At 38.5% G+C, this 22,997-nt stretch overlaps 1 protein-coding gene across 1 annotated transcript in view; it reads right to left on the bottom strand.

The window, feature by feature from the left end:
• Positions 1-22,997, bottom strand: part of LOC126234823 (Down syndrome cell adhesion molecule-like protein Dscam2) — a 299,567-nt gene that overhangs the window by 210,856 nt on the left and 65,714 nt on the right. Inside the window, exon 4 of the mRNA XM_049943568.1 lies at positions 6,679-6,803. Within this exon, the coding sequence (XP_049799525.1) occupies positions 6,679-6,803 (125 nt within the window). The remainder of the gene's footprint in view (positions 1-6,678; positions 6,804-22,997) is intronic.

A 22,997-nucleotide genomic window follows, 5' to 3' on the forward strand; every position in this document is an offset into this window, starting at 1 on the left:
CACTGTGTGCAGTCTGTGTACTTCAAACTTGAGGCCCTTTATCAAATAATAATTACAGGTGCCATTATTTTGATCTTACTTTACTTTTATTTTTTATTGAAAATCTAAAACAAAATTCAGAGTATGATCAATCATAATCCCTAGTATATCCTTTCATTGTGTAAAAAAAATTCCAAACTTTGCCTATTTTTGGCTTATTTGAATAAGAACCTGGCATTAATAATCTGTGATTTTTCGATCCTCTACAACATGTGAACTGTTTATCTTAGAGAAAAAATGAATAGGACCTTTTCTGTAGAAGCTTTAATGTATCCAGATTTTACAAACATCACTATCATTTTTTAAGACAGCAAGACATCATTGCATAAAAACATTCCATTGGCACCATCTTGAGGCAAAGAACCTCTTCAAGTGGAAACAGTGACCAATCACTTCACAATGTTTTTACCTAAAATTTATCCCTTACCCAACTTCTTATTCACTTGGGGATCTTCACGTGGTGGGTATTTACAGACACTTCATACTTTGCCCAAAGTCCAGCTAGTTGGTGGGATTAAGGTGATGTTATATAATCCCAGAAGTTGCGAGTATTTTTACGATTTTTATGGTTCAAAAGCTCGTTAACAAACAAATAAAAGAGTTTAAAAAGTCAATGTGACTGGACACAGTTTCTACACACACAACTCGTCTTGCTATATTTATTGCATCTTTTGGCAGTAATCAGAGTTCATCACCTGAAGGTAGTACTGGCCAATCAGCTCTAACTTTAGTAACTTTTCAGGTGAATTTCCATTCTGATACAAAATAAGGATCAGGGTTTAATGTCTCATTGATAACTGGGTCATCTGAGATGGGATACAATCTCAGATCAGAGGAGGACATAGAAGGAAACTCGCTATGCTTTTTTGGAGGTTACTGTGAGACATGTGCCAGAAATAGAAACGTTTGCTCCCATAAGTACTACCTACAGGAAATATCTCAGTTGTTGCCAGGAAAGTATACTTGTATGACACATTCTTGAGTACTGCTAGAGTGTTTTGAATCCCTACCAGGTCAGATGACACCAAAGCAATTACAAGGCTGCTGCCAGATTTGTTACCGGTCAGTTTAATCAGTGCACGAGTATTACAGAAATGCTCCATTAACTCAAATGGGGATCCCTGGAAGGAGGAAGACAATCTTTTCACAAAACTCTAATGAGAGCATTCAAAAAACAGCTGTTCTCAACAGACTGTAAAATAATACTGCTACCATCAATGTACATCTCATGTAATGTAAGAGAAATGGCTCATATAGAACCACTAATGGTTTAGGGTAGTGTCTTTGACTAGTAATGAAAACATCCTTGGTCCTGGGTTCAAACCTCACCACTGCTTAAATTTTGAATAAAAATCACTAGCAATGGCAGCCAATGACTTCTGACATAAGGAATCACCCTCATTCTGCAAACAGCCTTGTCAAAGAGATCGGAGGAGCAGACAGAGGTTCAGGACACTCTCTTACCCTTGGGATGGGAAACTGCCCCTAAAAGGTGGAAGAATTAGCAGTATTCAATGGCATAAGGATGCTGATGGCAATGGAAACCACTGCATTTAAGACACTTCATGTGTAACCACAAGATATGTGATCTGTACATGGGCGAAAGATTCCGGACTAGCCCCCATTTGGAACTCTGGGAGGAGACTACCAAGAGGGAGGTGACCCTGAGAAAAAGATTGAATAACCAACAAAAGGATAACATTCTATGATGTGGCACATGGATATCGGAAGTTTGAACATCTGAAAAGAAAAATGCAGAGACTCAATCTAGATATAGCTGGGGTCAACAAAGTGAAATGAGACATGGATTCCTGGTCAGATGAGAATAGGGTAAAATCTACAGCAGCAGAAAATTGTATAATGAGCTTAGGACTTCTTGTTAATAAGAAGGTAGGACAGAGAGTGAGTTACTGTGAACAGTTAAGTAATAGGGTTGTTCTCACCAGAATCGGCAACAAACTAACACTGAGAACAATAGTTGAAGATGAAAATGTAGGTAGAGGTAGTGAAATTATATGAAGATATTGAATGTGTAATTCAGTATGTAAAGGGAGATGAAAATCTGATAGTCATGGGGGGCTAGAATGCAGTTTTAGGGGAGGGAGTAGGAAAAAGGTATGGAAAATATGGGCCTGGTAGTGGGAAGGTAGAGGAGAAAAATTAATTGAGTTCTCTGCAGAGGGCTTTGTAGTTAGGGCAGTCACAGCTTGGATATATAATTTTAAATCAGATACTGTATTGTAACACTTATGCAGGAGCAGATATAGACTCGCATCACAATTTAGTAATGATGAAGAGCAAGCTGAAGTTCATGAGACTAGTAAGGAAGAATCAGTGCACAAGGATGTGAGATAAGGAAGTACAAAGGATTGAAGAGAAACACTAAGTTCTCTGAGGCTACAGATACTGCGATAATGAATAACTCAGTAGGCAGTTGAGTTGAAGAGGAATAGATGTCTCTATCAAGTGCAGTCACAGAAGTTGGAAAGAAAACAATAGGTAGAATAAAGGTAACTGTGAAGAAACCATGGATAACAGAAGAAATACTTCAGTTTATCGATGAAAAAAGGAAGTACGGTAGTGTTCAGGGGAATTCTGGAATACAGAAGTACAGACCACTTATAGCTGAGTTAGCTTAACTTCATACCAGACAGTTGCAGTGGGCTGGGCACAGCAGCTACATGGGACTACCTTGACAAATCACATACATAATTTTGTAAACATCTCTATGGCAATGCCTCAGTCTTATCAGAGCTCTACAGATGGCTACTCTTTCCACTTGCATCCATTAGAGCTTTTCTGCTGAAAACTGACGATAGCACTGGAAACTGTCAGGGATAGACTGTCTTGACCATATGAACAAAGTAATTAGGAAATGCACGGAAGCTAAGGCAAAATAGCTGCATGAAAAATGTGAAGAAATCAGGAAAGAAATGATTGTCAGAAAGACAGTCTCAGTATACAGAAAAGTCAAAACAAACTTAAGTGAAACTAAAAGCAAGAGTGGTGACATTAAGAGTGCAATGTGAATTCAACTGTTAATGCAGAGGAGAGAGTGGGTAGATGGAAAGAGTACACTGAAGATCTCTACACGGGAAGACTTGTTTGATGACATGATAAAAGAAGAAACAAGAGTTGACAGGAAATAGACAGGGGATCCAGTATTAGAATCAGAATTCAAGAGGGCTTGGGATGCCTTTAAATCCAATAAGGCAGAATGCATAGATAACATTCCGTCACAGTTTCCAAAATCATTGGGGAAGTGGCAACAAAATGAAACTCCACACTGGTGTGTAGAATCTACACCAGACTGGCAACATACCATCAGACTTTTGGAGAAACATCATACACACAATTCCAAAGACAGCAAGAGCCAACAAGTGCAAGACTTATTGCACAATCAGGCTGACAGTTCCATCCAAGCATCCAAGTTGCTGATATGAATAATATACAAGAGAAAGGAAAATACAATTGAGGATCTTTTAAATCATGACCAGGCTCACTTTGAAAAGGCAAAGGCACCAGAGAGGCAGTTCTCACATTGTAGTTGATAATGGGGGGAAAAAAAAATAAAATAAAATAAAAAAAAATAAAAAAAAATGGCGATCTGGAAAAAAGAAGATTGACAATGGAAAATGGTGCAAGACGTTCAAAATTGTAAGAAAAATAGGGGTAAGCATAGGGAAAGATGGGTATTGTACAATAAGTTCAAGAATCAAGAGGGAACAATAAGACTGGAAGACCAAGAGCACAGTGCTCGGGTTAAGAAGGGAGTAATGCAGGGATGTAGACTTTGCCACTATTGTTTAATCTATACATCAAAGAAGCAATGACAGAAATAAAAGAATGGTTCAAAGGTGGGATTAAAATTCAGGGGACAGGATATCAATGATATGATTTGCTGATGACATTGCCATCCTCAGTGAAAGTCAAGAAGTAGTACAGATGTGCTGAATGGAATGAATGGTCTAATGAGTACAGAAGATGGACTGATAGTAAATCAAAGAAAGATGAAAGTAATGAGAAGTAGCAGAAAAGAGAACAGTGAGAAACTTATCATCAGAATTGGGGATCACGAAGTAGATGTAGTTAAGGAATTCTGTCACGTAGGGAGTAAAATAATCCACGACAGATGGAGCAAGGAGGACATAAAAAGCAGACTAGCATTGGCAAAAAGGACATTCCTCGCCTCTTTTATGATACACAGGTGTTAGTTTGAGGATGAAATTTCTGAGATTGTACTTTTAGAGCACAGTATTGTATGGCAGACATGGAATTTGGGAAACCAGAACAGAAGAGAATTGAAGTGTCTGAGATGTGGTGCTCCAAAAAAAGTTGAAAATTGGGTATACTGATAAGGTATGGAATGTAGAAGTTCTCCATGGAATCGGTGAGAAAAAGAACATAAGGAAAACATTGACAAGAAGAAGTAATAGGATGATAGGATATCTGTTCAGACAGGATAACTTCTGTGGTACTACGGGGCGGTGGGCAGGGGGGGGGGGGGGATGTAGAGGGTAAAAGCAGTACAGGAAGACAGAGACTGAGAACACAGGATGCAAATTGGTACTATGAGATGAAACGGTTGGCACAGGTGAGGAATTCATGGCAGGCTGCACCAAACCAGTCACAAGACTGATGACTCAAAGAAAAAATGAGGAAGCATATAGAGAGTCCTTTTTTCCTCACTCCATCTATGGATGGAACAGGAAAGGAAATGACTAACAATGATGAAAGATACCCTCCACCATGTACAATATGGTGGCCAAGAGACTATGTATGCAGATGTACAGGAATGTACGCAGGGTGTTAAAAATGTGTTGCATATTTTGATGTGTGGTAATATGAAACAAATCAAAGAAAAATGTTCCGTAAACATGAGCTCTAAAATGCACACCTTAAGAGCAATGACCACTTGTTCATCTTAACTACTGTGAAATGCATCTGTTCTCTGCATGATCTTTGCTATTATAAACAACCGGCAGAATGCAGTAAACACATGAGAATGCATTTCTCTGTTACTGTCCATGGATACAGCTGGCAATAAACTGTAAACCACATTCATAGTTCTGGATAAGTGCAGTGTTTACATTAGTGCTTTGATAAGTTTGTGAAATGGTTTTTCTGTTTTCAGTTCTACCCTTTTTCTTATGGCATCCTTGCACAAGTTTTTCCCAAAACATTTTCCTCGAGCAGGAAGTCAAAAATTTCGAAAATGTAAATCATGAGAATTTATTCGTTAGGGGTATACCAAATTTAATCAAACAACAAGTCTAGAATCCTAGAGAATGAAGGTCGATTGAATCAAAGGAAAATGCAATCGAAAGAACTAATAAATTATGAGACTAAATTGCTAACTAGAACTTACCTTCAAGATGTACAATTTATAGTGCTGTCAAAAAACAAAGATAAAAGTAAATGGGACACACTATCTAGCTTTCAGAACTAACTGTTTCTTCATCAGGGAGGAGGAGAAAATATGTCAGGGAGAGTTAAAAAGGAAGGGTGTTCACCCAAACCTCAAGATGAAAGAAAAACCCACCTAAGGACAAGGGTACACGGAGGTCAAGATTGTGGAGATATACATGGTTTATTTAACAGAGGCACTTATGTAAACAACAAAATATCTTGCACATTCAGAGAAAGCAGAAGAACGCAAAATATTAAGAACAATGCAGCTATTAAAGAAAATGAGAGAGTTTCAACCAAATGATGCTTAATGAAACAAAGATATTCAGAAATGTATCCAAGTTGGACATTTGGTAAGAGAAACAATTGAAAATAATAAAGAGTATGAAGAAAAACAAAACATAACCCAATATAAGGTACACACCACATTTCATCAATAAAGATGGAATTGGTGCAGTAACTAAAAATAGAGTGAACATTGTACAATCATTCCAGCACCATTCATCTGTTTCTACTGGTGAAGAGATAAGTAAAAAACAGTGATAATTACTAACAAATAGAATAATATAACAGCAATAATGCAAGATGATGTGTACAAAATCAGAAGTGTCCAAATCTGGGGGTAAAGTAATACAAATGGAATTTTGAAAACTGTTTACCTATTATTTGTGGAGAAAGATAATTGCAAAAAACTGGAACAATATTGCAGTTACTCTACTTCGGAATAGACACGAGAGATGAGGTAAGTTTCCTCTTCACAATCAACAATACAATTTTATTACCACCTGTGCAGAAAGTAAAATGAATTTTAGTCAAGAAAAGAAAAAAGTAGGCTTTAGAAGTGGACAGAGTCAATGGACCACCTGTAAACTGTAAAAACATTGCATGAGTGTTATATTACATATAAGATTGTTCCACTTCCCAAAAATGAGAGTGGGAGTTGCAGAGAGGAGGTGGGTACACATGTCAGAATTCCACCTAAATATCCTAGTCCTGCTATACAGCCACCAAGGATGAGACTACAAAGAACTTTACAGAAAATTTCTATTCCACTAAGACAGATCAAACTTTCATTTACCACCCTTTCATGAACAGCACTTTTTAAGTCATAAGCAAAGTACAACTTAATATTATCCGCCCTGTCATGATTAATAACCTATGCTTACTTCTTGATGACTGAATAAAAAAATGGTCATTTGTTATCTACTTAGACCAACAAAACACTCTTACCATGAACAGAAAGATATGCCACTTTACTGAGACCTGAGTCAATGCCACTTGATGCCTGGCACAAGTAATATCCTCTGTCATCTGGTTGAACACTATGGATTAGAAGGCTTCCATTGTGAAGAATCCTGGAAAACATTACATATGTTTATTTTCAATTTGATGAAGTTTTGAGAATGAAAAGATCTAATGACTCCAGTGTATAAACAACAATATCAGGAAATTTTATGTAAGTGTGTTTTGCCTGTATTCCAAGGAGCCAGAATAATAGTAGACATTTGGGTTTCATCAAGTGAGTCAAAATAGAAAAACTTATCAATATTATCTCATGATGTTATATGCAAATGTGACTTGACTGTAACCATCACAAGCTTGATGTTTTTGACACCACTGTATGATAACCAGAGTTTGAAAAATATTTGAGAATGGTTTCCTATTACATTATAATTGATATTAAGGGCCTTATTTCCTAACTGTCTTTAGGGACTATATGTAGTATCTGCCATATAAGGATAAATTAGTTTCTTGTTAGTCCATATTTGGGTACAAAGTCATAATAATAATAATAATAATAATAATAATAATTAGAGCAATTTTAAGATGATATAAAACATCTTAGTTTGCATCTCTTACTTCAGTAGAAAAGCATATACCCGGTAAAATACAATAATGAAAAATTCTGTCTGAAATACAAACAATGGAATGCATAAAGGAAGGAAATGTACACGCTAGTGCCTATGCACACGTATATGACAGCTGCCACCCTCCGCCCCCCCTCAATCACCCCCCCCCTCCCCCCTAAAGACACACATATTGTCCTTGCACAACTTGAACGTGGTGAGGGTTTGGGTCAGACTGAGTAGGTAAACTAAAAAGAGGCAAGGGGAGGAGGATTAGGGAGAAAAGGATGGACAAGTAAATGTTAGGAGATCAAGGAAATGGGATTGGCAATGTGACACCTAAAAGAGGTCACCACAGTACAGGCATGGTATGAGCATATTGTGTATGGTGATTCAGGGGGCAGGAATTGGAGTGGGGTCAACTGTGGTTCGACCAGAGATCACGATGCCACACGAAAGTTGGCAACACAAATAAATACCGCAGACGTTATTGAGAGCTCACTGCAGTTCACAACGACCCACAGGAGGCACACCACAGGACCACACCTCCCTCTTAGCACAGCAGTGCCCTCACACTGATGATGATTATGTTTGGTTTGTGGGGCACTCAACTGCATGGTTATCAGTGCTCGTACCAATTCCCAACCTTTTCAACTGTGCGGTTATCAGTGTCTGTACCAATTCCCAACCTTTGCTCAGTCCAATCTCACCACTTTCATGAATGCTGATGAAATGATGAGGACAACACAAACACCCAGTCACCTCACACTGAGGTCAATAAAGAGCTGATCTGGGAAGTGCTCTGCCCCAGTTTGAGACCTCAGCTACAGCAGTCAGAATCATCATTTAGGACTGTGACAGTTAAAGTTTCTGATGAAACGCTCTTTTGTAATTGTTGCATTTTGTACTGCAAGGGAACAGTTTGTTAATCTGTGCATCAAGTGATGCTTTCATAGTCAATGACAGTTGTAAATTATCAAGCAATGCTGTGCAATTTTGTGCTATCTTCCATTGTAATTAGCACTCAAGCTATATACAATTTTTGCAGAATTGTCCCTGTTAAAAAAGAAAGAAAAAGATTTTTACCACAAATTTCAGGGTGCACCTATGTGAGTAAACACATATTTTTGAGAATTTCCTGAAGTCACATGTGTTGCGCATAACATATTTCATGGTAAATCAGTGTTGGTGATTTATGGTTACTGTAGGACATAATATTGCTGACATTTTGCAGTGTTGTACGAACATGACACAGCCAGGGCAAAAGCACCACAGGTGCCAAGATGGAAGCTGGTGCCAGTGCCACAGAGACTCGCCACTTGCACGAGTTCCACTAGCACCATCGGCGGTGCTGAGCATGCAGATATCGACTTTGCATCAGCCAGTTGGCAGCCAAGTACATTCTGCCAATGACTGGACAAAAATGGACAGAACCTTACCCAGAAGAAAGAAGAACAGCTCTCGCCCACTGGGTTATAGATAATCGTCCAGGGCTGACCTCAACAGGGAATGTCATTTAGTGAACTCTTAGAAGTGAGCACACAGTAGTTGTAAATTTCTTTTGCTATGTACTGTGAAGTTTACCAGCGATTATTTGCACTTAGCCTTTGAGGGCTTTTTTTGTGTTATATTACAAGCAGTGTTGCATACTTCATTATTCAACTAGTCACAAAGATAAGTAAACCTTTTAACTCATTTGTGTGGCTTTGTTACTAATTTGTTGGAGTGTTGTAGAACCTTTGTTCTCCTCTCCTGTAACCTGACCCTGGGGCTTAGCTGTGTAATAGTGGCAGGGAGAAATTGTCTTAGCAGTGTACTGCACCAGAAGCCGTTTCACAAACTCACAAACTCCACCTACCGTGACACCTCCACAGCAGTGACAAGGCCTTTACAAGACTGGAGACAAGGGTTTACAAAACTGGCGACAAGGGTTTGCAAAACATTTCATGTTACATTTACTTTTTCTCTTCAATGTGAGTATGAACTGTCTACATTTATCATAAACTAACATTATTTTGAAGCTTGTAAGCATTATAACATAAAAAAGTTTCAGAAAATTAGTAACTTTATACCGGGTTTTTCTGTTTCCTCAATTGGAATCTTGGTTTTTGTCTTAATTGTTTCAGTTGTTAAAGAGAATCAGTACTACTTTTAGCTTAACAACTCCAGAAATTGAAAGCGTATCAGCAAGTCTACTTCAAAGTTATTTGTATAATGTTCTTGAAAACACTGCACCAGCCACAATGCAGCCACATTGTGAATGCTGTTCTCAAACATTAAATGAATTAGTTGAGGCTGTTGAGCATCTGGAAACTGCCCCAACTACTATCAAGCAATTGGAAGCTGATGCCAATGGATGTGTTAGGAGGGCTACTGAGAATCATGTAGTAATGATAACAAAGGTACCTCAAATACTCCCCTCTCCTACAGATCATCTCTTCTCTACAGAGAGCACTGGATAAATCGCTTGACTGAGAGTGACATCTCAGTGATATGGATAGGTACCCTATACAGAGGAGACAGGGACAAGGGCCAACTCACAGTGTTACTCCAATCACCCTAACTAAACAGTTCAAGGTATTGTCTTCCACTGAAACCAAAACTCAACTTATAACACTCACTTAATTGTTGGGAAACCTACTAGACAAATGCAGCTCAGTAGAAGTCTACTGATCATCAGCAATTCAAACATCTGGCAAATAATGAAATCATAGCAAGGGATGGCAAGGAAGAGTAGGTGCACACAGTATGTATACCTCAGAGCCGCATTCAACATGCTGAAGTGGGCTATTCTGGCAGCCATTGAGGAAACATGGTGCAACTAACTGCAGATTGTGACACATGTTGGAGCAAAAGATGCTGACTCTGGGCTCTGAGGTCAAACTTATATCATTCCAGAAACTAGCAGAGAAGGATGAGAGAACCAACCTCACTCACTGAGTTTCAACGAAGCTCATATTTTGCAGCATTCCCCCAGGACTTATCATCACATAAAATGTTTAAACCAAAGACTATTGTGTGACAGACTAGGCTGTGATATCACAGACTTATGACATAGGCTTGGGAACTACAGGGCCCCATAAATGGGTTAGGTGTACACTACACATCACATGCTGCTACCCAGGTAGCTGACTATGTGTGGATTCCAGGAAAAGTATTTTTTAATTTAATTTTTTAGACAACTCTGCATTCTGTCAAGATAATGATAGCTGTAGGAGACCGTGTCAGATTGCAGTCCAAAGAAATGCCTCCTACAGGCCAGAGTATTAAAATCCTTATGATTAACTTCAAAGCTTTCGCAAAGAAGTGCCAGAGTTCAAAGTGAAGCTCACATAATACAAGATACAGAAAGCAGGTAAAAGCCCAAAATGATAGAAGTGAAATTTTTGCAGAAAATCAAAGTGCATATTGAAATAATAGGCTAACAGGAAATAGAGGTGGCTTTCAGGCTGAAGGCTTACATGTTTAGCTGTCTCTCTGTTGTGTCTGTGCCACTTACAATTACCACTACATGGTTAATAGCACTCTATCTTTTTCAAGATGTTTCCATGGCTAAATGTAAGATTGCTTGGGCAAGACTCAGTCTGAAAGGTGGACATAAACTTTCTATTGGATTCCTCTACCAACCACCAGACTCACCTCCAGATGTAATAAGGAACTTTAGAGAAAACCTAAGTTCACTCGTACTGCCATCACTGGAGGAGACTTTAAAAATCCAACAATCAAATGAGAAAAATTACTGTTTTGTAAGTCAGACATGATAATAACTCTGTAAAGCATTACTAAATGACTTCTTTGAGAACTATATAGAACAGGTTGTTTGGAAGTCAGGTCTTGATGGAAACATATTGGATCTAACAGCAACAAATACACAGGATTCCTTCGAGTACATCAACATTGAAACTTGTACCTGTGACCCTGACAATTGTGTTAATAAGGTATAAGGAAAATGAAACAAGTAGAGGGACTTACATTTCACCAAACAAGATAAAGAAGCAATAGTGTTGTATCTTGATAAGGAACTCAAAACATTTAGCTCCGGAGAGGAGGATGCAGAAGAAATGTGGCTCAGGTTTAAAAGAATAGTTGATGAATCACTTGAAAGATATGTCCCTAGGAGAACAGTCCATGATGGGAGGGAGCATCCACAGTAAATAGTCACTGTAAAGAAATTTCTAAAGAAAAAGAGACTACTGCATAACAGGGGTAAAACAAAGTATACAGCTAAATCTAGAGAGATGATGAGTGAAATGCACTTGGCTGTCAAGAGAGCTTTGTGCAAAGTGCTCAATGACTACTGTAGCAGAATATTATTGACAGATCTCTCACAAAGACAGGAACTGAAACTGAGGGTAGTAAAGCAGAAATAGAAACAGTGAACTCTGTTTTCAAATGTTCCTATATGAAACAAAACCCTGGAGTATTTCCATAATGTGATTCTTACACCAATGAAAAGATGAGTGAATGGATTTAGAATGCATAGTGTTCAGCAGTAGCTGAAATTGTTGAAACCCAACAAAGCTCCAGGGCCTGAGAAATCCTTATCAGATTCTGTACCAAATTTGCAGCTGAGTTAGCCTCTCTTTTAACCATAATCTATCGCACAGCAAAAAACCATGCCCAGCAGATGGAATAGAACACAGACTAAATGTGTCTCAAAGAGGGGTAGCAAAAGTGACCCACAAAAGAGCCATACAATATCCTTCAAACTTATTTGTTGTAGAATCATAGAACATATTCTGAGCTCAAACATAATGACCTCCTCCATGCCAACCAGTATGGGTTCCAAAAACACTGATCATGTTAAACCCAAATCACCCTTTTCTCACGTGATATAATGAAAGTCATGGATCAGGGGAGTCCAGTAGATGAGGTATTTCTTGATTTCGAGAAAGCATTTGACTCAGTGCTACATGCTTATTATTGTAAGTGTTGTCTTCTAGTATCAAGCAAAATTTGTGTTGTGACTGAGGATTTCTTAGTAGGGAGACATAGAATCTTATCTTGGATGGAGATTCACTGACAGGTGTAGAAATAAATTTAGCTGTGCCCCAGTGAAATGTTTTGGAATCCTTGCTGTTCATGTTGTATATTAATGACCTTGCAGGTGATGTTAATAGCAACCTCAGACTTCTTGCAGATGGTGCAGTTATCTGCAATGTGTGAAAAAAAGCTGTGTAAACATTCAGTCAGATCTCAACAAGGGTTTGAAGTGGTGGAAAGATTTACAAATTACTTTAAATGTTCAGAAATGTATAACTGTGCACTTTACAAAACACAGAAATGTTTGGAAGCATTCAGCACATACAAATATGTGTATATAACAACCTGAAGGGATCTGAAATGGAACAAACACATAAACTCAGTTGTAGGTAAAGCAGGTGGCGACTATCTCATTGGCACAATACTAGCCAAATGCAATAAGTCTACAGGGTCACAGGTTTGTCAGGCCAACATAACTGACAGACACTTGAAAATAGACACAAACTATTCCCAAAAAGCTTATGAATCTAGGAATATACTAAAATTCTCTGAGTATCACTTCCATAGGGATTGCAAGAACAAGATTAGGCTAATTACAGTGCATACAGAGGTGTTTGCTAATCATTCTTCTCATGCTCCATATGTGAGTGGAATGGGAAGAAGCTGTAATAACTGGTACGATGAAGAGTAACCTCTGCCATGCACTTAATAATAGTTTGCATAATATAGATGTAGAGGAAGATGTAGATGCTCTGCCGTTGTATGTTCAACTTTGCCTGTGACCACAGTTTAGCAGTTGTCATTCATGCTGTTGGATATCAGGCTGTGGATTATACCCACATAAAATACCCTCTGAGAGTTTCAGCAGAACTGATATGTTACACGGCTGCTACTGCAGGTAACATTGCCTCTGATGGAACAGAATACACCAGGCATTTGCCTGGGACAAGTCTTGTATGTGCCTTTCACAAAGATGTGACCAACATAGAGGGAGAGGCTATAGAAATACAGCAACAAAGATAGTCTGGGCTGAAACAGATACACTGGTGATATTGGGGTCCCGTTAAGGATATACAAGTAACATAAAGACACCCCAGAACATTTTGTAGACTGGATAGACAATAAATGATGAGAAAGACTTTAGGGAGAATATCCCTCACAGAGTGATGAAAGATCCTGGTGCAGGATATAGTCAGCAGATCTGAGGTGAAATTGAGTGATACTGTGAGGGGTTTAGTATGTAAGGATGGAATATTATGTGTATGAGAGGGGTGATATGGAATATCTGCTTTAATCTACATTTAGGGGGTAGCCCTGGTTATTGTAGCAACTTAGGTTTGTGGGGTTCAGGAGGAAAGGGGGCATATCCTCGTATATTCTTTAATACAAGCCCTAACCAGTGGCTTTTGGAGAAGAACAAAAATGCTTAAACTGAGCTGCTATATTCCAGTTCTTCTTACTTACACAGCTATCCAGTGCTTAATGCCTCCACCATATGATATGTCACTTTTGTCAAGAAGAACACTGAACAGTCAGTTTGGTGAGTTTTGTTGGCACCTTTTATAAATATCAGTTAGCAAATTCTTTGGTTAAAAAGATCTCTCTTTACTTGCCGTGTCTTATTTGGATAGAATCCTGAGCTTTTGATGATTGCATCTATCATCATCATCATAATCATCATCATCATCACCACCACCAGGGGCCAAGTCTGATAGTCATTAAACTGGCAAAGTTCCCACTTTATTCCCATTGGGAGGTATCTAATTAGTTGGAGTAAGTCATGATGACATCATGGAAATGGTATGGTGCACTCTATCACCACAGTTTATGTTTGTGCTGTCTATCCAGCATCACTTGCAGTACCACTACTTACATTGGGTGGTAAACTTGAAGAAATCTCCCTGCGTGCCCCTACTTTATCAAATGCACACTCCCATACACTGATACATGCACAGCCAGAGTCTCTACTAAAGTTGTTTTCATGTAGTCTAATTTCAACTGCTTCATAGCTCACAAAGTCCCAATTGTTCAATGCATGAGCAAGTATTCTTGTTTATCAAACAAAATCTTTTGTCTATTTAACAGGCTATGCTCAGCCAGCTGACTTTTCAAGATTCCTGTATTTAAGTGACACTGACGGTCAACACAGATTGGTAACAGTCTGTATAGACTGGCCACATAACTTTCACCACAGTCACAAGGCATATTATAATTTCTTGATGCTGTCTGACTGAAAATGTATTTAACGGGTCACAGCATTTCTTTAATTTCCCTGGGTTGCCAGAAGATTGGTCTGAATTCTTGCCTATTTATGGCTCTACCTATCTCACTAGCTGTTATTCCACAAAATGGAAGCTACGCCACATGCTGGTCCCCCTGACTCATTTGAACTGCATCACATCTCAGTGTCCTCAACAGCACTGACCTAATATTATGGCCAGAATACCATTTACACTGTTGTCAGATGCTCATTGAGCGAAAGGTTTGGAAATTCTTTGACGAAAATACTGAACTACACTGCTGCTTCAATTTTACATTAAACAAGATATCCCTCTTTCCTCATTACCTACCAGTAACCAGCTGACTGAGCCACTTCAGTAATTGGAAAAAGCTTTACTTTATTCTCTCGATCATGAAGTGGTGCATTGGTGTGGATACACAATTGTACAAGCTTGGATAAATGGTAAAAAATACTTTCAGAGCAGAACTCCTGGTAAGGTATATAAGTATACAACCACTCATTCGGCGTAAGATCCGCACCCAAAGATTGGACAGCCGCGCAGGTCACACCTCAATTCAAGAAAGGTAGTAGGAGTAATCCACTAAATTACAGGCCCATATCGTTAACGTCAATATCCAGCAGGATTTTGGAACATGTATTGTGTTCAAACATTATGAATTACCTCAAAGAGAACAGTCTACTGACACACAGTCAACACAAATTTAGAAAACATTGTTCTTGTGAAACACAAGTAGCTCTTTACATGCACGAAGTGGTGAGTGCTATTGACAAGGGATTTCACATTGTTTCCATATCTCTAGATTTCAAAAAGGCTTTTGACACTGTACAACACCTCAAAGAGAACAGTCTACTGACACACAGTCAACACAAATTTAGAAAACATTGTTCTTGTGAAACACAAGTAGTTCTTTACACGCACGAAGTGGTGAGTGCTATTGACAAGGGATTTCACATTGTTTCCATATCTCTAGATTTCAAAAAGGCTTTTGACACTGTACAACACAAGCGGATTGTACTAAAATTGCACGCGTATGGAATACTGTCTCAGTTATGTGGCTGGATTCTTATTCTCCTGTCAGAGATGTCACAGCTCATAGTAACTGACAGAAAGTCATAGATTAAAACAGAAGTGATATCTGACATTTCCCAAGGTAGTGTTACAGGCTCTCTCCTGTATCTTATCTACATAAATGATTTAGGAGACAATCTGAGCAGCCATCTTAGGCTGTTTGCAGATGATGCTGTCGTTTATTGCCTAATAAACTCATCAGAAGATCAAAACAAATTGCAAAATGATTTAGAAAAGCTATCTGAATGATGCAATAATTGGCCCTAAATAATGAAAAGTGTGAGGTCATCCACATGAGTGCTAAAGTAATCGGTTAAACTTTGGTCACACGATAAATCAGACTAATCTAAAGGCCATAAATTCAATTAAATACCTAGGAATAACAATTAAGAACAATTTAAATTGGACAGAACACATAGAAAATGTTATGCGTAAGAAAAACCAAACACTGTATTTTATCGGCAGAACACTTAGAAAATGCAACAGACCTACTAAAGAGACTGCCTGCACTATACTTGTCCATCCTCTTTTGGAGTACTGCTGCGCAGTCTCGGATCCTTACCAGATGGGATTAACAGAGTACATCGAGATAGTTCAAAGAAGAGCAGCACATTTTGTATTATTGTGAAATAGAGGAAAGTGTCACAGACATGATATAGGTTTGGGATGGACACCATTAAAACCAAGGCATTTTTTGCTGTGGTGGAATCTTTTCATGAAATTTCAATCACCAACTTTCACCTCCAAATGCAAAAATATATTGTTGACTTCATCCTATATAGGGAGAAATGATCATCATAATAAAATAAGGGAAATCAGAGCTCACGCGGAAACATATAGGTGTTCATTTTTTTCACATGCTGTTCAACAGCGGAATAATAGAGAACTGTTGCGAAGATGGTTTGATGAACGCTCTGCCAGGCACTGAAGTGTGATTTTCAGAGTATTGATGTAGATGTAGAGGTTGAAAGTGGTGTGAAAAGCATCAAATGTTGAGCTATCACTGGGTCTTCATTTGGCCAGCTGGTCAAATATCCAGATTTGTGGGTCTTTCAGGTGTGACAGTGACCTGATGTTAGACTACGTGGGAACGGAAGGGCAGGCACATTTGACTGCAATGTTCTAGCACTACCACTGTGTTGTGCACCAAGCACTTCATAGCTCCTTCACATCTGCACCTGCCAGCCAAGAGAAAGTAATGGATTCACTGTGTCGTCCCACACCAATGGTCTGATGTGAGAGTAACAGCAGTCACACTAGGCAGTTACCTTCCCATGCATAGGCTGACATTAACACCACAATGCAAACAGCAGTATTGGAAGTGCTGCTGTGTCTGGGAAGCATGAATTGCCAATAAACGGTAACAAATCGGGTTCAGGGATGAATTATAGTCCTACACCACTTCATAGTAAATCTTACAATGACACTATAATAGTTGAATTCATTCATAAACATTATGATGGTGACCAGGACTGCCAATACACTTAGTATGAGATGACTCGTCCTGATGCCAAGAGCACTTACCCATGATATGAAATCCTCAAGACTAGAGGAATAGTTATTGACACAAGAGACATCCCACTATCAACCTAAGCAGAAAGAGTATGAAAGTACTTATTAAAAAATACCATGAAATAAGCTATACAAAAATGAAATACTCTGAAGACTTTTACATATGCCACCTTACACAAAATATGTTGTTTCACGCACATTTTTCTTGTTGTCTTCAGTCTGAAGATTTGTTTAACTTTCTACACTTCATATCCTGTGCAAATTTCTTCGTTCTGCACAACTACCTACATCCTACTGCACATGCTTACTGTAGTCAAGTAGTCAACCCCCTCGCCCCCTCGCCCCCTCGCCCCCTCGCCCCCTCGCCCCCTCGCCCCTCACCACTATCCCCCCTCCCCCCTCACCCTCCCCCCCTCACCCCTCCTCCCCTTGTCAGTTTTACACTATATATAATAATACTAAAAATAGACAATAAACTAATAATATATATGGTGTAACATCTTCAAAGAGGTATTTTAATTATAATTATAATGCATTGCTGCCATTCATGAAATCTTCAACACTATAGTAACATTTATCTTTCAGATATTTTTCCAGGTCTCTTTTGGTACCTTTTACATTCCATATCTTTCCATATTTTATTTACAAATTTCATGCCTCTGTAGTATGGGGTTTTTTCATATGATTTTAAACGGTGGGTAGGTAACATGTAGCTCGTTCTATATCTAGTATCATATTGATGCAAGAAGAAGTTGCCCTCAAAAAGTTGTGGGTTTCTTTTCGTGAAAGTGAGAGTTTCATAGATGCATATGCTTGGAATGCTCATTAGATCTAGTTTTACAAATAAAGGTTTACAATGTTGCTTTGGTTTTGCTCCCACCATTGCTCAGATGATTATTTTTTGTAGTCTAAAAGCTCTAAGGAAATTTGTTTTTTCAGACCCCCAGAAAATTATACTATACCTAATGACTGAAACAAAATATGCATTATATACAGTTTTTCTTACAGCTAAATCAGTAATACTATACAAGATATCCATAATATATACAAGGCTATTCAGTCGACCTAGTATGTTGTCTACATGGTGACTCCATAACAGGTTTTTATTGACTAATATGCCAAGGAATTTGACACAGTCTGCAGTCTCTAATTTTTTGTCCATATACCTTATTTCACTTATAGACTGTGCAGATTGTTTTGTGGTGAAATGAACAATTTCGTTTTTTGTAAAATTTAATGTCAAGTTATTGTTTTTGACCCATGCCTCCACTTCCGCAAGTTTTTGTTCAATATGACGAATTAGGTCTACCTCATTTTTACAACAGACTACAGCTGTTGAGTCATCTGCGTAGAGGATAGTATCAGACTGAACCTGACATGGCATAACCCCTTAGACTGCCAACTGGTTTCTGTACAAGTGGTAAATAACCTTTCACTTCCTGTATTTTATCCCTGCTACCTTGAAGATTTCAAAGTGTATATTTCAATCAACATTGTAAAAATCTTTCCTTCAAATTCTGAAAACACAGGTTTGCCCTCCTTCAGTCTACCTTCTACCATAAACTGTAGGTTCATTCCGCAGTTATATATTTTTCTGGAATCCAAACTGCTCTGCCCCAATATTGGCTTCTAGCAGTCTTCTTACTCTACTGCAAATAGTGAGTGTTAGTGTTTTGCAGCCTTGACTTATTAAACAAATGGGTCAGTTATATTCACAACTGCCAACACTTGCCTTCTATAAGATCACAATTATTGAAATCTTCTTGAATAAAGGCTGCAGGTATTCCATTTGTCTCACATATTCTGAATACTAAGTGGAATAAGTTTTGTCATACCTGGTTTCATTAACAGAAAAAAAGAAACTGTTCTTACTTGACTGTTTTATAAATGCAGATACATTTGAACAAGATCACATGTTGATAGATTTCAGGACACTGTGTACAGTTAGAAGTCAATGGTAGAGTTTTTAGATTGTTTATGAACTGACAAGGGATTTAAAAATTTATGTGAAGTAGTGTTCTACTGGGAAATTTTGTATCAAGGACAGCTCACATTGTTCAAATTACTTGCTGCACAATAAAATACCTCATGACCCTACCTGTTAGCTAAACCAGTCATCCCATCCTAGTGCAGACAAAAATAACAAAAAAAAAAATAATATACATACTCAGTGACAAACCTGTGACCAGTATTGACAAGCATGTTTCTAATTATAAGTATTTTTGACACATTAACATTGATCTATGAGGTAAGAGATAAAGCTGATCAACAATGTCATGGGGACAGTTCAAAAATGACTTCACAACTTTGGTATCACTGATGTTATATACTGTAATGTTTTTCTGGATACATGTTGTCTCTTCAGTCTATACAAGAAGTATTACTATGCTGTTCTCAAAAGCTCATTCACTCACAGAAACTTCTGAAGGTAGCAACAAACGATACATTTTTAGATTTAGTGAATGAAATGCTCTGGCCATCTGTTACTATCACATTTCTGCAAAACAGTGAGGAATACGAACTCTATACGTCTGCAAAGTAGAACTTGTATCAATTTGATCATCACTCTGTACCCTTCAAACCTGACATTTGATTCTTCTCAGATTTCGCTGTTCAAACAGTTGTGATACTACTTTCATCCTCCCCCAAAAAATCAATCTCAGATTCCACTTCTCTTCCAACTATTTATCTCAATATCCTTACCTGTACAACATGTATGTAGATGCTGTACCAGATGGTTTGTATCCAGCATCCTCACTTGAAACATAATTATATTTCTATCGTAGCTCTGACTTTAAATTGGCCTACTCAAAAATTTTTGCCTATTCACATCTTAATTAATAAATTAATTCCTGATTAACTAGCAACATACATAACAACAGTAAAACCCAACAGAGCCTGAAAGCATCAGTAGAAAATGTCATCAATCAGGGGAACGTCACTTGAGGATGTTTTAAATTTGATGATATTATGCAGATGTTTGATGTAAATCCCTAAAAAAATTCCTTGCCTTTTGGCAAGACAATTTCTGGTCCTCCCACCAAGGAAAACTCCCTGGCAGTACTGGGAAACCAACTTGATTCCTCTGCATGGCAGACAGCTATGCTCACCACTTAGCTGTTGTTGTGGTCTTCAGTCTGAAGACTGGTTTGATGCAGCTCTCCATGCTACTCTATCTTCTGCAAGTCTTTTCATCTCTGAATAACTACTGCAACCTACATCTTTCTGAAACTGCTTACTGAGTCTCCCTCTATAATTTTTACCGCCCCCCCCCCCCCCCCAATACTAAATTGGTGATCCCTTGATGTCTCAGAATGTGTCCTATCAACCAATCGCCAATCACTTCTTTTGGTCAAGCTGTGCCACAAATTTCTTGTCTCCTCAATTCTACTCCGTACTTCCTCAAGTTACATGATCTACCCATCCAATCTCCAGCATTCTTCTGTAGCACCTAATTTCAAGAGATTCTATTCTCTTCTGCTCATATATAAAGTACACAAGTGGCAAGACGCAGTCAATACCTTCGCTGTGCAGTGCCGATGGTACTGTTACCGACGACTGTGCCGCTAAAGCAGAGTTATTGAACACAGTTTTCTGAAATTCCTTCACCAGGGAAGACAAATGGAATATTACAGAATTTGAAACATGAACAGCTGCTAGCATCAGTTTCTTAGAAGTAGATACTTTAGGGGTTGCGAAGCAACTCAAATTGCTTGATACGGGCAAGTCTTCAGGTCCAGATTGTATAACAATTAGGTTCCTTTCAGATTACGCTGATACAATAGCTCCCTACTTAGCAATCATATACAACCGCTCGCTCACTGATAGATCTGTACCTACAGATTGGAAAATTGCGCAGGTCGCACCAGTGTTTAAGAAGAGTAGTAGGAGTAATCTATCGAACTACAGACCTATATCATTGACGTCGGTTTGTAGTAGGATTTTGGAGCATATACTGTATTCAAACATTATGAATCACCTTGAAGGGAATGATCTATTGATACGTAATCAGCATGGTTTCAGAAAACATCGTTCTTGTGCAATGCAGCTAGCTCTTTATTCGCACTAAGTATTGGCCACTATCGACAGGGGATCTCAAGTTGATTCCGTATTTCTAGATTTCCGGAAAGCTTTTGACACCGTTCCTCACAAGCGACTTCTAATCAAGCTGCAGGCCTATGGGGTATAGTCCCAGTTGTGTGACTGGAGTTGTGATTTCCTTTCAGGAAGGTTGCAGTTTGTAGTAATAGACGGCAAATCATCAAGTAAAACTGAAGTGATATCAGGTGTTCCCCAGGGAAGCATCCTGGGACCTCTGCTGTTCCTGATCTATATAAATGACCTGGGTGACTATCTGAGCAGTTCTCTTAGGTTGTTCACAGATGATGCTGTAATTTACCATCTAGTAAGGTCATCTGAAGACCAGTATCAGTTGCAAATCTATTTAGAAAAGATTGCTGTATGGTATGGCAGGTGGCAGTTGACACTAAATACCGAAAAGTATGAGGTGATCCACATGAGTTCCAAAAGAAATCCGTTGGAATTCGATTACTTGATAAATAGTACAATTCTCAAGGCTGTCAATTCAACTACGTACCTGGGTGTTAAAATTACGAACAACTTCAGTTGGAAAGACCACATGAATCATATAGTGGGGAAGGCGAGCCAAAGGTTGCGTTTCATTGGCAGGACACTTAGAAGATGCAACAAGTCCACTAAAGAGACAGCTTACACTACACTCGTTCATCCTCTGTTAGAATATTGCTGCGCGCGGTGTGGGATCCTTACCAGGTGGGATAGACGGAGGACATCGAAAGGGTGCAAAAAAAGGGCAGCTCGTTTTGTATTATCACGTAATAGGGGAGAGAGTGTGGCAGATACGATACGTGAGTTGGGATGGAAGTCATTAAAGCAAAGACGTTTTTTGTCGTGGCGATATCTATTTACGAAATTTCAGTCACCAACTTTCTCTTCCGAATGCGAAAATATTTTGTTGAGCCCAACCTACATAGGTAGGAATGATCATCAAAATAAAATAAGAGAAATCAGAGCTCGAACAGAAAGGTTTAGGTGTTTGTTTTTCCCGCGCGCTGTTCGGGAGTGGAATGGTAGAGAGATAGTATGATTGTGGTTCGATGAACCCTCTGCCAAGCACTTAAATGTGAATTGCAGAGTAATCATGTAGATGTAGATGTAGATGTAGATGTAGATGTCTAAACTGTATATCGTCCATGTATTGTTTCACTTGCATACATGGCTACACTCCATACAAATACCTTCAGAAAAGACTTTCTTACGCTTACAGTTACACTCGATGTTAACAAATTTCTCTTCTTCAGAAATGTTTTTCTTGCCACTGCCAGTCTACATTTTATATCCTCTCTACTTCAGCCATCATCAGTTATAGTGGTGCCCAAATAGCAAAACTAATCTACTACTTCAAATGTCTTGTTCTCCAATCTAATTCTCTCGGCATCACCTGATTTACTTCATCTTCATTCCATTATTCTTATTTTGCTGTTGTCGATGTTCATCTTATATCCTGCTTTCAAAACACTGTGCATTCCATTCAACTACTCTCCCTACTCCTTTGCTCCCTGGACTTAAATGCTCACTTGAAATTTTTCTTTTATTTCCTTTACTGCTTGCTCAGTGTACAGATTGAATAACATCGGCAATACAATACAACCCTTTTTCACTCCATTCTCAACCACTGCTCACCTTTCATGCCTCTTGACCATTGTAAATAACCTTATACTCCCAGTATTTTACCCTTGCCAACTTCAGAGTTTCAAAGAAAGTATTCTGTTCAACATTGTCAAATGCTTTCTCTAAGTCTACAAATGCTACAAAAGTAGGTTTACCTTTCCTAAACCTGTCTTCTAAGAGAAGTCAT

Source organism: Schistocerca nitens, chromosome 2 (assembly GCF_023898315.1).
Source record: "Schistocerca nitens isolate TAMUIC-IGC-003100 chromosome 2, iqSchNite1.1, whole genome shotgun sequence".
Taxonomy (NCBI): Eukaryota; Metazoa; Arthropoda; class Insecta; order Orthoptera; family Acrididae; genus Schistocerca; species Schistocerca nitens.